The sequence below is a fragment of the Pan troglodytes genome, chromosome 17 (assembly GCF_028858775.2).
Source record: "Pan troglodytes isolate AG18354 chromosome 17, NHGRI_mPanTro3-v2.0_pri, whole genome shotgun sequence".
NCBI lineage: Eukaryota > Metazoa > Chordata > Mammalia > Primates > Hominidae > Pan > Pan troglodytes.
Window position 1 is genome coordinate 63261496 of NC_072415.2, and position 15348 is coordinate 63276843.

Below are 15348 nucleotides of genomic sequence, written 5' to 3' on the forward strand. Positions count from 1 at the left end.
CACCAGTATAATTAAGGACAATAATGAATTATAGATTATAAAAAGGAATCCATGTGCCCATTGAAATAAAAGATTCACAAAAGAGAAAAATATGGACTTTTGCTTACAGTCAAATGCTAAGTGTCAACAAGTAAATGTAGAGAAAGGAATGCTGGAATAGGAAAAAAAATCATTATTTCGTAACCACCATGCTAGAAATGGACTCCATCAAGAACCATTAGTAGATGCTAAATCTATGGGAAATGTTGATAACAAGCATATTTATATGGTCCTAACGTTATCTCCCCATGGGTTGCTTATTAGTTGTAAGTGGTAGAGTAGAGGGCTGGGAAAGCGTAGGGGACCTTCAAATTCTGCTTGGCCAAGTACTCAGTTCTGGAATCATAAATGAGGCCAGAGAGAGAGCTTGTGCCTCTGGATGTGATGCCCTGAGAACAGACCATTTACATTTCATTTGTCTGAATGCATAACCTAAGTCTAACATGAGACAGAGACACATTCAAAATGATGAACATTTTATTTATAAAAAGGGGCTAGATTCTTTAAAAATATCAGTTGCCTGAAAGTCAATGTATTTAGTACTATTCCAACTCACAGCAGCCTGGAAAGACATGGCAACAAAACCTGACCCTAAACTGGATCCTAAATTGGTGAGGGGAGTGCTACACAAATGACATTATTGGTCAGTTGCCAAAATGCAGGTGAAGATTAGATAAAAGTATTGTGTTAATATTAAATTCACTGAAGTTGAGAACTATACTATTCATATATACATTTATTTTTAAGAAATATGTACTAAAGTATTTAGGATTAAGGAGAAATGATTTGGATAGCTTATTCTGATGATATATAGATTCTCTTGTGTGTGTGTGTGTGTGTGTGTATGTAATTATATAGAAAGGAATATTTTGGTATATATATTTCAAAGTGTTGACAATAGGTAAGTCTGGATAAAGGAAACATGGCTGTTCTATGCACTATCCTCATTCTTAAAATTTCCTTTGGTTTTAAATTATTTAATACCTTTTTAATGGCAAGAAGGAAAAAAACACAGTAATTTGTTAAGATAAAAAAATACAATGTTAAGAACAAGGAATCTCAAGGTTCCAGGACTGATGGGAAATACGTGAAGGTGACATTAATACATGTTCTGCCATGAATAGAAATACTTTTCCAAATGAATGTATGAGCAGTGATACCATAAGGGGCCTGGGTTCCATGGAATAAATCTTGAAAAATGATGCAGAGTTATACTGTTAGGTTCCACGCTGATCTAAGAAGTGTATCAACAGATTCATGCCAGTCAGTTTTTCCTATGCTATTTTTGCTATGGAAGTTCAAACTCTCAGAACTGTATTACAGGCCTACAATGTATATCTGTCCAAAGCTAGGTGTTATCCAAGCCTGGGGAAAATACACAGACAACATTATTAAGTAAGGCTGTAGTTAAACCTGGAATGGTGGTATCATTTATTGATTTTAGGTAGCCATAGTGTGGCCATTGCATTTACCATTTACAAGCTATATACAGGTCCATATGCAGGAATACAAAATTATGAAAAAATACAAAATTTGCAAAGAATCAAAATGGAAGCTTTTTCTTAACACATTCTGTATCTGAACCTGACCTGACCTCATGCTAGGCTATTCATAGTCTCTAATGAGCCCATTTGGCATGAATATCATATGCTTTACTGCAAATATATAGTTACATTTGATTAACAATGTAAACAATTTGATATGAGTATCATATGCTTTACTGCAAATATATAGTTACATTTGATTAACAGGGTGCTACTACAGACCCCATTAGGGAAAAAAGAAAAAAAAAACCCTGCACAGATACTATGTTACTTTTCTAAAATCTAAAAGTTTCAAAATCTTAAGATACCTGGGCTGGGTGTGGTGTCTCACACCTGTAATCCCAGCACTTTGGGATACCAAGGCAGGAGGATCGCTTGCCAGGAGTTCAAGACTGTCCTGGGCAACATAGTGAGACCCAGTATCTACAAAAAATAAAAATAAAAAAATAGCTGGCCAGGATGGTGCATGCTTGTAGTCCTACCTATTCAGGAAGCTGAGACAGGAGGATTGCTTGACCCCAGGAGTTCAAGGTTGCAGTGAGATGTGATCATGCCACTGCACTCCAGCCTGAGAAACAGAGCAAGACTCTGTTTCTGGAAAAAAAAAAAAAAAAGTGTTTTAGGTAAACGCTTGTGGATCTGTGCTGTCTAATTTCATTAGCAGACAAGTTATTTATCCTTCTTAAGTAACAATAATAAGAGAAAATGTAATACTAAAAAGTGGGATTGAAAATGGAACACTAAAATTCATTTAATGAACCCAGAATCAGGCAAGATTTTAAAACTCTGACTTAAAGAAAGACAATGTGGTAAATTATCCATAGCTGTGCGACCTATTTTAATTATAAGTAGAACCATAATATACAAGTACTCCAAATGTACTTTCTCTTTTCCTTCTGCAGTTATTAGCCATGTGCAGGCAAAGACATAGTGGCATAGTGGCAAATTTTTCAGACTAAGAATTTAGATTCACAATCCCACTCTTTGCTGCCATTATCTTAGTCACTTGTACTCCTTTACCAGTTTCTCTAAATGTAAAATAAAATAGGCAGTTTTGGTTAATGTAAGCTTTCTTATGAATTTTAAAATGAAGCGATTCTAAAGTTTCCAGAGTTAATATTTTTATATTCTTATTCTATATTATTCTAAAATACATACTCCTAGAATTTTATTGAACTGTAAAAATGTAATTTTGTTTGTTTTGAGAAAGAAAACCCACTTATCCTAATCACTTTTCTTTCTTTATTTTTTTTTTTATACAGTGCAAGTTCCAGGGCCAGTAGAAAACCTGCAAGCTGTATCTACCTCACCTACCTCAATTCTTATTACCTGGGAACCCCCTGCCTATGCAAACGGTCCAGTCCAAGGTTACAGATTGTTCTGCACTGAGGTGTCCACAGGAAAAGAACAGGTAGGTGAAGGAATGGACCACACTGCTTCCATCTGTTGGATGTTTCCATCCATTGGATAGCTCTAGGGCTGGAGAAATAGGAAAAGACCCGCAAGCTCTTGATACAGCCCAGCGTTAACACATTCATTGAAAAGCTGATTAGTTTTAAAGCACTTGTTATTGGAAACTTTACACAATTTAATGAAATTCTGGTGGTAAGAGGTAAATGGGCAATAAAGTGAAGTCAATAGAAAGGATACCAATTTTTTGTTTGAGTCTGCAGTGGCCTGGCATGTGTGGGCAACCAGATTTGTATTAACTCACCTGGTCGTGGAAGGCATTTGAATTTTTATTCCTTAGACTAAGGGGTGATTGCCCTCCTAGTCAATGGCGTTTGCCAAACTGCTTTTTTCATTCTAATACATTTATATCTAACTCCCTTCCATCATCAGGATGTGTCCTATCATTTTTTAATGTTTTCAGAAGAACTTACTCTGAGAAGCCTAGTCTCCTTCTCCTTACATTTTGCTCCTACCCAATGGTTAGCATAGACACCTGAAAAGAAGCAAATTAATTGTTCAGGTAAACTAAAAGTAAAAAGGTCTTTAGGGAGACACATGAAACTGAAAAATTCTATTTGGTGATACATGCACACACATATGTTAAAATAGAATTTCTGAGTTTCATATATATGTGTATATATCATATGTATACCTATATAATACATGTATAATACATATATACGTATATATGTATTATACATGTATAATACATATATACGTATATGTATTATACATGTATAATACATATACGTATATATGTATTATACATGTATAATACATATATACGTATATATGTATTATACACGTATAATACATATATAAGCATAATACATATACATGTATACATATACATATAATACATATATACATATACATACATGATACATATATGTATCATATATGTATACATACATGATACATATGTGTGTATATATATGTGTGTTATACATATACATATATACCATATATGTATTATAGCACATATATACATATATGTATTGTAACACATATATGTATATATGTATATATACATATGTGTATATGTATGTGTAATATATAGTATATATAATATATAATGTATATGTATTACATATACGTGTTTGTATTATAATACATATCTATGTATATACATGTATTATATATAATACATATCTATGTATATATACATGTATGTATTATATATAATACATATCTATGTATATATACATGTATGTATTATATATAATACATATCTATACATCTATATGTATATAATACATATCTATGTATAATATATAATACATATATGTATTGTAATACATATATGTATACATATATAATACATGTATACATATATATAATGCATATATATGTATGACTGTTGAGGTATTTACTTCCAGATTCTCAACTTCATGTAGGAAAATATATACAGACATGTATATATTCAATAGTTAAATCAAAAATTGGCCTCAGGATATGGGAGTTCTTATTATTTGTTGTGAAGCTTGTCAAGCATAGAAAGGCCTTCCTGCTTTCACATAAACTGCATGATCAGAATTTCTACTTAAAAATAAGAAATATTTTATATCAAAAACAGCTCAAGCCCAGTCCCAAATTATATTATAAGATAAGCATTACAAGAGCTCCTCCTATGTAATCATGGATTGTATTTTTTTCTTGCTATCTTCAAGCTATTTTTTGCTCTTGTTTTTTCAACTTTCTGTTTTATCTGCCTTTCTATATATTTTAGCTCTTCAATGCATTTTGCCAACCAATTTAATAAATAAATTCAAAACCAGCATCATCCAACATAGATGTGAGTGTGAAGATCTGATTCCTCAGTGACCTTCACCTCCAGTATCTCATTTACTGCAGCCATGAGAGGTTCAAATAATTTCAACCAATCTAACAGCATTTTGGGAGATAAAAATTGTGGCAAAGTGTCTGACAGTTTCAAGAGCTGTGGGTATATTTCAGCAAGAGAAGCACAAAATCTATTATTTCTTGGTGAATTATTCCATTTTGGGTACAGGAGAAAATCTCTGTTCCCATGGTGTTATAAGCTGCCTTCTGCCTGTGAGGGTTTAGGTGTGGGTAGAATAACCCAAACCATTCAGTATATTGAGTAGTGTTAAACAAATTGGAACTTAATGACTGTAAAAATAGCATGTGCTGTTTTAACAAGGAGTCTACAGATTAGTTGGTTTTTAGTGGGGGAGTCTGTGTCACAAGGTAGGTTTTATAGCTCATTAGAAGGCTGGAGTGTAGTTTGTAAGAGTCAAATGTCCAATTCACTGATTGCACAGAATGAGTGCCATTTCTACTTTAATGTGCTTCCTTGATAACAGTTTTGGTGTTTTATGTCTCCAGAATATAGAGGTTGATGGACTATCTTATAAACTGGAAGGCCTGAAAAAATTCACCGAATATAGTCTTCGATTCTTAGCTTATAATCGCTATGGTCCGGGCGTCTCTACTGATGATATAACAGTGGTTACACTTTCTGACGGTAAGTTAAAAACAGTGAAACTCCTTTTACATATTTGACATAATATTGACAATAATGACATAATATTGCACATATATCATATATTCCATTTTCAAGGCTTCCTGACTAAAATTTTATGGACTATTACAGTTAAATGTAAACTTTCTATCAAGATATATACTCCCAGCTGGGTGTGGTAGTTCACACAGGTAATCCTAGCACTTTAAGAGACTGAGGCAGGAGGATGAGTTGAGCCTAGGAGTTCAAGACCCACCTGAACAACATAGTGAGACCCTATCTCTGTAAATGTTTTTTTTTTTTTTTTAATTAACTGGATATGGTGGCATGCACCTGCGATCCCAGCTACTTGGGAGGCTTAGTATGGAGGATCACTTGAGCCTGGGAGTTCAAGACTGCAGTAAGCCGTGATCGTTCTATTGCACTCCAGCCTGGGCAACAGAGTAAGACCCTTTCTCCAAATTAAATAAATATATATGTATATACATATATACATATATACACACATATATATGTATATACGTATATACATATATACACACATATATGTATATACGTATATACATATATACACACATATATGTATATACGTATATACATATATACACACATATATGTATATACGTATATACATATATACACACATATATGTATATACGTATATACATATATATACACATATATGTATATACGTATATACATATATATACACATATATGTATATACGTATATACATATATACACATATATATGTATATACGTATATACATATATGTGTGTATACATATATATACACATATATGTATATACGTATATATACATATATACGTATATACATATGTATACACATATATATGTATACACATATATGTGTATACATACGTATATACATATGTATACACATATATGTGTATACATATATATATACATATATATATATATACTCTTGAGTCAGTATATACTAATAGGTAAGCCTCAAAATGTGACTATTGTCTAAGAGCTAAAATTATTTTGTGTATTTTTTATTTCTTTACATTTTCTAATACACATTCGTGCATGTGTGGATTGATTTTGATTGGCATGTTTTATTCCCCCATCTAAAAGTGTGCAGATGATTAAAGGTGTAAATGATAGACAATCCCCCTATATTTACCTCTTAATTAGAAAATATATCAAAAGGAATTAGGCCAAATAAGCTGATATTAAAATTTAAAGTATTAAAATTGAGCATGAGAAATGTGTATGTTGCCTACTAAATGGAAGAATAGACACAAACACAAACATTTGAGACAAGAAGTGCAGTGACTCAATTGGGCTTCACTACCCCTTTGTTCCTGGGCTCAAGGGCTTTTCTTTTCTTTTCCTTTTTTGGAAACGGAGTCTCGCTCTGTCACCCAGGTTGGCATGCAGTGGTGCAGTCTCAGCTCACTGCAACCTCCACCTCTCGGGTTTAAGCGATTCTCCTGCCCCCAGCCTCCTGAGTACCTGGGATTACAGGTGCATGCCACCACCCCTGGCTAGTTTTTGTATTTTTAGTAGAGACAGAGTTTCACCATGCTGAGCAGGCTGGTCTGGAACTCCTGACCTCAAGTGATCCAACCGCCTTGGCCTCACATAGTGCTGGGATTACAAGCGTGAGCCACTGCACCCAGCCTCAAGGGATTTTCCTGCCAAAGCCTCCCGAGTAGCTGGAACTACAGGCATAGGCCACAGCACCCAGCTAATATTTTTATTTTTTGCAGAGGCAGGGTCTCACTTTGTTGCCCAGGCTAGACCTGTTTTTGAATGCCATAAAAGAGAGGAACAAATCTTAATAAAGAGAATAAATTTGACAAAATAATGGCCAGGGGAAACTAGAAAGCTAACTGCTAGATGATCATGAAAGGTTGGGACATTGTATAAAAAGTGAAAATAAAATACATCAAAGTATATGATGTGGGGCCAATGAAAACTCAGGCAGGTGCAGAAATGTAGCGATAGGCCCTTGTGAATATTAAAAAAGGCCGCAAGCTAGCTCTTTTCAGTAACAGTTTCCATTTGGTGTGTTTAATTCTATAAATTATTTATCTTTTTAATTAAAAAATGACTTTAGCTTGTGATTTCTTGACATCTATCATTGTTTATTCTGGGAAAGTACCTGGGTGTACATTTCACACAATATCAGTGAAATGAGGAAGGGCATGCATATTATTAAGGACAGTACAAAGAGAACACAGGAATAATGCTCATTTGCAAATTCAACTTTAAAATGTATTTTATATGTAATACCACTTTGGTATCATTTTTAATGTAATTCTTATGCCCATCCATCCAATTCTGTTATTGAAGACAGAACAGAATATTTATTGGTAGAATAAATTACTTCACAACTTATAATTATAAAAATAAAAGAAAAACAAATGAAAGTGAATGTTTTACATAATTTATGTAGATTTCATTCACTCTGAACTGTAATACTGTGGCCTGATTCTCCACTTTGGTTTTAAATGTCATAAATGAGAAAGATAGATTATTATTCATTAGTCCAAGAATTATCTTCTGGAAGTGTTACAATGTTTAGGACTTAGAAAGTGTCTGTCAGTATAAAAAAAGAATTTCGTGACCCTAACCCCAATAAACGTCACTGTGCAAAGGACACCAAATTCTCTCTCTCAAATGCACTGAAAGGAGATAGCAAGGACTTTATAAGCTTCTTAGAGTGGACACCGTGACCTCATTTGCATTCATTTTTACAATCAACTCATCTCTTTTAATGTCCAACACAAATCTGTGGCTCTTGGCTTTCATTTCCTTATTATCCAGTTCCTTTCTGTGTACTTCAATCTTATGTCTCCTCCTCTGTCCTGAAGCTGTTCATGCTGAGGTCATATATCACATTGAGTTGTATTTAATCACATTTAATAGTCACCTGCTTCCCAGTCTTCAGTCATGGAGCACTCTTCTTTGTTAACTTTGTGTATGTTGTAACAGGTGGATGTTGTGAAAATTAAATGGGCTGATCTGTGTAAACATCTAACAAAGTGTATGACATTTAAGTGTTTAATAAACATTATCTCTACCAATGTGTACTTCACTTTTTCTCGTTATATTAATATTACATGCCCCTAAATATGAGGTATGCTGTTATATTCATCTCTGTTTTCTTCCTGAGTAAATATTTATTGAATTAATTAGACAGCTCAGTCAAAACTGTGCAAATTTCTGTATGCAAAGGCTTATCTTTAGGATTTCCCATTTGTGGAACTAATTTGATATATTAATTTAATATATGACTGTGTCTAAATGCATCTGTATTATAGTGAACATAATAATTATTTTCATATCAGGAGTCTTACCATAAAAAATATATTGAGGCATAGAAAATTTTTTTAAAAAGCAAAAGTTAAGTGTAAATACATTTCTTCCAATTTCATTACTTTATGTTTTTTTTCCCTGTTCTACTGGGATGCTTGTAAAGATCTTTGTCCAGATGAGCTGTCATCTCTAATTTAGCTCGGCTTTATTTTCTGAGTAGAAACCTTATTTTTTATTCAAATTCCTCCACCCAGAAAACCATTGGTTTACAATGAGCCATTTTTTTCACACACTGAGATTATACAGCATATGGTCATTAAATAATTTTGCCAATTTGTTCCAAAATACTGTCTTTTGTACTAGTTGGCATAGGTAAGTCACTAAGAGCTGTTATGAATGAATGAGCCATTGAAAGTTTCCATGCCAGCTTGTCCTGTGTCCAAATGCAGAAGGACCTGATTTCATAGGCAACATAAGAATGTGCTTATTATTTTTATGAATGTTATTAATATTTCTTGAATACTTACTAATGGAAGGCCCTGATCCAAGTACTTTGCCTTTACCTTTCATCCTCACAATACTACTATAATTTTCCCTACTTTACAGATGACAAAACTAAGTCAGAAAGAGTTCACAACAGGTGGTAAGCAGCAGAGCCAGACCACATAAGCTGGTAAATTCAGAGGCAAGATTCATTGTGGAAACATGTTTCTTTTATTCTATGATAAGTGCCTTTAAAGGAAAATGCTTATAATTAAATATGAATTACTGGCCAGGCATGGTGGCTCACTCTTGTAATCCCAGCACTGTGGGAGGCCCAGGCGGGCAGATCACAAGGTCAGGAGATCTAAAGCATCCTGGCTAACATGGTGAAACCCACTCTCTACTAAAAATACCAAAGAATTAGCCGGGCGTGGTGGCGGGCGCCTGTAGTCCCAGCTACTCGGGAGGCTGAGGCAGGAGAATGGCGTGAACCCAGGAGGTGGAGCTTGCAGTGAGCCGAGATCGTGCCTCTGCACTCCAGCCTGGGTGACAGAGCGAGACTCTGTCTCAAAAATAAAATAAAATAAAATAAATATAAAATAAATATGAATTACTGCTGGGCAGTAATTACACTTGTAATCCCAGAACTTTGGGAAGCTGAGGTGGGTAGATCACTTGAGGCCAGAAGTTCGAGAACAGTCTGGCCAACATAGTGAAATTCTGTCTCCAATAAAAATGTAAAAGTTAGCCAGGTATGGTGGTGCACACCTGTTACCCCAGCTACTCGGAAGGCTGAGGCAGGAGAATCACTTGTACCTGGGAGGCGGAGGTTGCAGTGAGCCTAGATCACACCACTGCATTCCAGCCTGGGCAACAGAGAGAGATTCTGTCTCAAAATAAATTAGAATTATTTTGGTCTATAAATTCTGTGTACATGGCAGCATACATTTGCTGAGGGGAGGAATTGAAGTGCCTGTGCCTTGGGAGACTCATTTACAATTATGGGGACTTGATCTGTCCTACAAAATACCTCATCTCCATGAGTTTCAAGCCAACATCCTTCTCCATATTGAGGGAAGTTTCCAGCCCCACCTCTGATTGGCTTGAATGGACCTATTTATTATAAATAATAAATTATTTGACATTTTGAAGAGAAAAGTGTTCTTTCACTTCTGCCTCATGAAACAAGAAGCGTCTTGGGAAGACAAATATAGAAAAGAACAATCGATATGGATTCTCTTCACTTTCACCTAGCCCTAGCATCTATTGTAGCTATCTATCTCCAAATAATATGGAAATTGATAGTGAGAAGGAGGGAGTAGGAACTGATAACTAAAAATACTGTAGAAAAAATTCTCTACTCTCCTCCCTGACATGACAACAATAGCCAGTGTGCTATCAGTGGAAAGTTAGAGAAGAAATGTGCACTGTAAAAAAATACAGAAAAACTACCTCCATACCATTACAAAAGGACTTTTAGCAGAATTGTATTGTATCGCCTTTCAATTCTTGTTTTGTTTTGTTTTTTTTTTGAGACAGAGTCTCACTCTCTTGCCCAGGGTGGAGTGCAGTGGCACAACCTCAGCTCACTGCAGCCTCCGCCTCCCAGGTTCAAGTGATTCTCCTGCCTCAACCTCTGGAGTAGCTGGGACTGCATGAGTGTACCCACACGCCGGCTAATTTTTGTATTTTTAATAGAGATAGAGTTTCACCATATTTGCCAACCTGGTCTCGAACTCCTGACCTCAAGTGAGCCACCTCCCTCAGGCTCCCAAAGTGCTGGGATTACAGGTGTGAGCCACCATGCCCAGCCTGCCTTTCAATTCTTAATACAGAAAACAGCCCTGATGCTTATAAAATTGTGGTAGCTACAGAAAAAAGAACACATATATATCTATCCTCTTAAAGTTTTCTTGGCTTTCTAGAAATAAGGAGTTAAATGCCACTTGTAAACTCAAATGAAAGTGACATTTAAGGGTTGCATATCAGCTAGAACAGTACCTACAACAGAACACATGATAAATGTTACCTTCTCTTTCTTCCAAAATTCAATTATCTATCAAAAATTCAGTTAGTAATTGATATTATGTTTGGATACTAATTGATCAAAAAGTGAGTGTAATATTATTAGAAACATATAGCATGACATGTCAGTATTACAACATTAAATATAAACTAGAAATATTCTTTCATGTTTAAGAAGTGACTCGGCCGGGTGTAGTGGCTCACTCCTGTAATCCCAGCACTGTGGGAGGCCGAGGCGGGTGGATCACGAGGTCAGGAGTTTGAGACCAGCCTGACCAACATGGTGAAACCCCGTCTCTACTAAAAATGCAAAAGTTAACTGGGCGTGGTGGTGGGCGCCTGTAGTCCCAGCTACTTGGGAGGCTGAGGCAGGAGAATGGTGTGAACCCAGGAGACGAAGATTGCAGTGAGCTGAGATCGTGCCACTGCCCTCCAGCCTGGGTGACAGAGCGAGACTCCATCTCAAAAAAAAAAAAAAAAAAAAAAGAAGTGACTGAATATCACTTAATATTAAGACATTATTTCCAAACTTTGCTTTTAAAGGATAACATTTTTGGAAGTTTGTGAAATTATATGATATAGAGCATGTTATTTTATTCTACAAATGGTACTTCAATTTAAAAAACTAAATTGTAATTTTTATGTCAATAATTATAACATTTAGAATAGAATAAATAATAATACAAGTACAATTTATACTTTAACTTAAAAATAAATTTACAAAACAAAACTTGGGACCAAACCCTGAATATGGAACCATTTTTATTATAATTTATAAACTTTCTATTAATATATTTATTCAGCAACTATTTACTGAGTGTACACCATGTGCCTTCAACTCTTCCTGATACTGGTGATACAACATCAAAATGAATAAATATCTTTTTCCTTATTGGGATTACATTCTGTATTTAATTTTAAAATCAGAATAAGAACCTCAAAAAATTAAATAACATTTTATAAATTGTGGAATATTTTTGAAAGAATACTTGCTGAGTTAATTCATGAAAAACAAGCAGATGAGCATTTTGTCAGAAACTACACTGGCTGCAACCTTCATCAGGCACTAAGATCAGAAGTTCAAAATCAAAATAAAAAAAAAAAGATTTCATTTTCTGTTATTCCCAGAAAGGTCTAGAACTATATAAGTAAGTACTCATTTGCTCATTCAATCATTAATTCAGTAAATATTAATTGAATGTCAGTTTGGAAGATAAAAGATTAATCAGTGACACATCATGTCTTCATGATAATTACTATTTAGAAGATAAATTCAGAGTATGGCATAAATAAATTCATGGTCAGATGTAAGTACTCTATAGAAAAACATAGATTTTTTTCCAAATTCTAGTAAAAGAAGGGGAAAGATGTCAAAAATGGCCCTTAGATTCTTGAAAATGCCTGAGAACTTTTCTGTTAAACTCATCTATTTGTGAGGAACAAGGATAGGGACTACTCACTTTATAGATTTATGTGTGTTAACAATTTATTGAATGCTACTTCTATTCCTATTATGGGGCAAAAAGCTTTATTTCATTTATTTTTCATCCCAGACATCTAGAGTAGTTCCTGACACATAAAAGCCATTCAATAAGTGGTTGTTTTTAAATTACTCACATGATAGAATATTCACTTTTTTGGTAGAGTAAATATTTATTATAAGTATTAAAAGAGAGTTGTATATGTTCTTCCTTCTATAAAGGAGTAGTTAAATAAAAATGTAGGCAAGAAAAACAAAATACTGTACCTAGAAACTCTACAAAGAAAAATATACTGCTGCTTTGCTAATAGAATTGACTCATCAAGTGCCATTTGCAACCTGCTTGTATTTATCACATAAGGTTTAATTTTACACAGCTAAAAGAACTGAGAAGTATTTCTTCTTTTCACTTTTTAAGAGCTAATAAAGTTTGCATTACAGGGATTAAGAAACCTGGGTGACCATTAGAATGACATATTTTATCATAAAATTATGCAGATTCTGAAATGTGCAATATCTTAAGCCTTTAAAACTACTCTAAGAAATCTCCTGTGTGTTTTTATTGGTTTCTCTGGGAAAGTTATCACAAGAGGGCTGTAATTAAATGGTGGTGTTTGGTATCACTGCCCGTGTTCTCTTGCATAACAGTTTTGGGGGCTCCCTACATTGGTAAGTTAACTGGCTAGCGAAATGAGAAAAAAAACATAGACAAATACAGTTATTTTTCATCTCTCCAAAAATTTTTGAAGTACTACCTCGGTTAACCTACCTAATTATCATTATAAACTATATAAACAAAACCACACTCTCTTTTTACTAGACAGGTGGTATTTTTCTTTCAAGATTTTGGCAGTAACTGTGACAATTTGTTTGATTCCTTTTAGTGCCAAGTGCCCCGCCTCAGAACGTCTCCCTGGAAGTGGTCAATTCAAGAGTAAGTTGGCTAAATGTTCACTACTCCATTACCTATCAAGATTACCTATCATGTATAACCTTCACTCACCCAACTGCTGTCTTGAGTACAGGATAGTGGCTTCCATGTGCAGAAATGTTCTGGAACAACACAGCAAGTGACATTGATCCCACATCCTCTTCCGTCAGACTTAAGTAAATTAAATGAAATATTTGTCTACTTCTAAACAAATATTTTGATTTACAAATATTAAACAAACATTGATTTTGTGAATGTTTTAGTGGCCAAAGGCTATTCCATAAGGAAACAAAGACATCTGCTTCGTCTATATTCACCAGTCTATCATATAGCAATGATGATGCGCTAGATGAGGAAATTTAAATAATTAGGAGAAAGAAAGACTGTTTCCTAACACATTACTTAGAATTGAATATTTCATCATCATCCCCATTCTTCCTTTATAAATGTAGTCATTGAAGGCCATTCTTGAACTTCAATACAGTTATATTTATGTAGCGATGTTACCTAGTTGTTAGAACTTTCCTGGCCTGGAATGTTGCTATGACTTCCAAAAGAGCTCAACTTAGGCTAGTATTGCTGAAGTAGCCTAATGCCAGAGGTCAGTTTTCTAGAAACATGTCATTATTTCAAGTGACTCAGGGTTGGAAATAAGCCAAGGCCACCTAGTAGAGTATAACAAATGAGGATTCACCTGGTTTGACCCTGTCACCACCTGGCCACTATGCTTGGACCCCCAGTTAGGTACTTCTCATGTGAGGAAATTGGCCTAAATGATTTCTAAGCTCTGGGAGACAGCAGAGAAATGATACAGGTCTTAGACAAAGTCATACTCTGGGTTTTAAATCTAGCTTTCTCTTTCCATAACTATTTGGTCTTAGCAAAGTTTTCAACCTTAGCAAACCTCTTTCTGTGTTTAAGTATCCTAAGAATTACTATCTTCCTTATTGACTTATCATGAGAAAGTAATAGTAAAATGTATGCGATGAATCTGACTTGATAGTGATTCCTTCATTCCATGTGCAAATGCCTTGTCATATTTTGTAAAAAATCTATGAGGAAGCCATATCTTGTGATGTTAATTGGATTTGTCTCAGTCAAATGAATTTATCTTTTGAAGCAAGTGAATGCATTATTCTCTTATACTTTTAGGCAATATGTTGGATAAGAACTATTAAAGCAAACATAAAATTAGAAGAAAATAACTAAACTTAGTGGAAAAAATGAGCTAAAGCAAAATAATCAAAAATTAACATAACCCTACAAATGACATTTTTATCTGCAACAACACTGCTTTAGAGATGCGCCACTTAAATTAAGAGATTGCCAAGTCAAAGTCAAGTAGATTTTTACAATTATTGTATGTTGTTAATGAATGAAACTTGGGAAACATATTGTAGTGTCTCTTGTTTAACAATTCATCATTGTTAGAATCCTCACTCACTTTATATTTTTCCTCCAGGACAGAATATAGAAATTGATATACAAGCTATTTTGTGTTTGTGTGTTCATACCCTTTAAGAGTGTACTCCAGGAAAAGATGAATGTTTTCATCTGAAATGTGTATAAGGCATTACTGAATGACCCTCGATGCTAACTGTATTTGAATATGGAT

At 34.4% G+C, this 15348-nt stretch overlaps 1 protein-coding gene across 19 annotated transcripts in view; it reads left to right on the forward strand.

The window, feature by feature from the left end:
- DCC (DCC netrin 1 receptor) overlaps nucleotides 1-15348 on the forward strand; it is a 1196048-nt gene that overhangs the window by 862601 nt on the left and 318099 nt on the right. For all 19 annotated transcript variants that reach the window (XM_512137.8, XM_063795721.1, XM_063795722.1 and 16 more), the window contains exons 10-12: nucleotides 2846-2994; nucleotides 5385-5523; nucleotides 13687-13736. In XM_512137.8, the coding sequence (XP_512137.2) occupies nucleotides 2846-2994; nucleotides 5385-5523; nucleotides 13687-13736 (338 nt within the window). The remainder of the gene's footprint in view (nucleotides 1-2845; nucleotides 2995-5384; nucleotides 5524-13686; nucleotides 13737-15348) is intronic.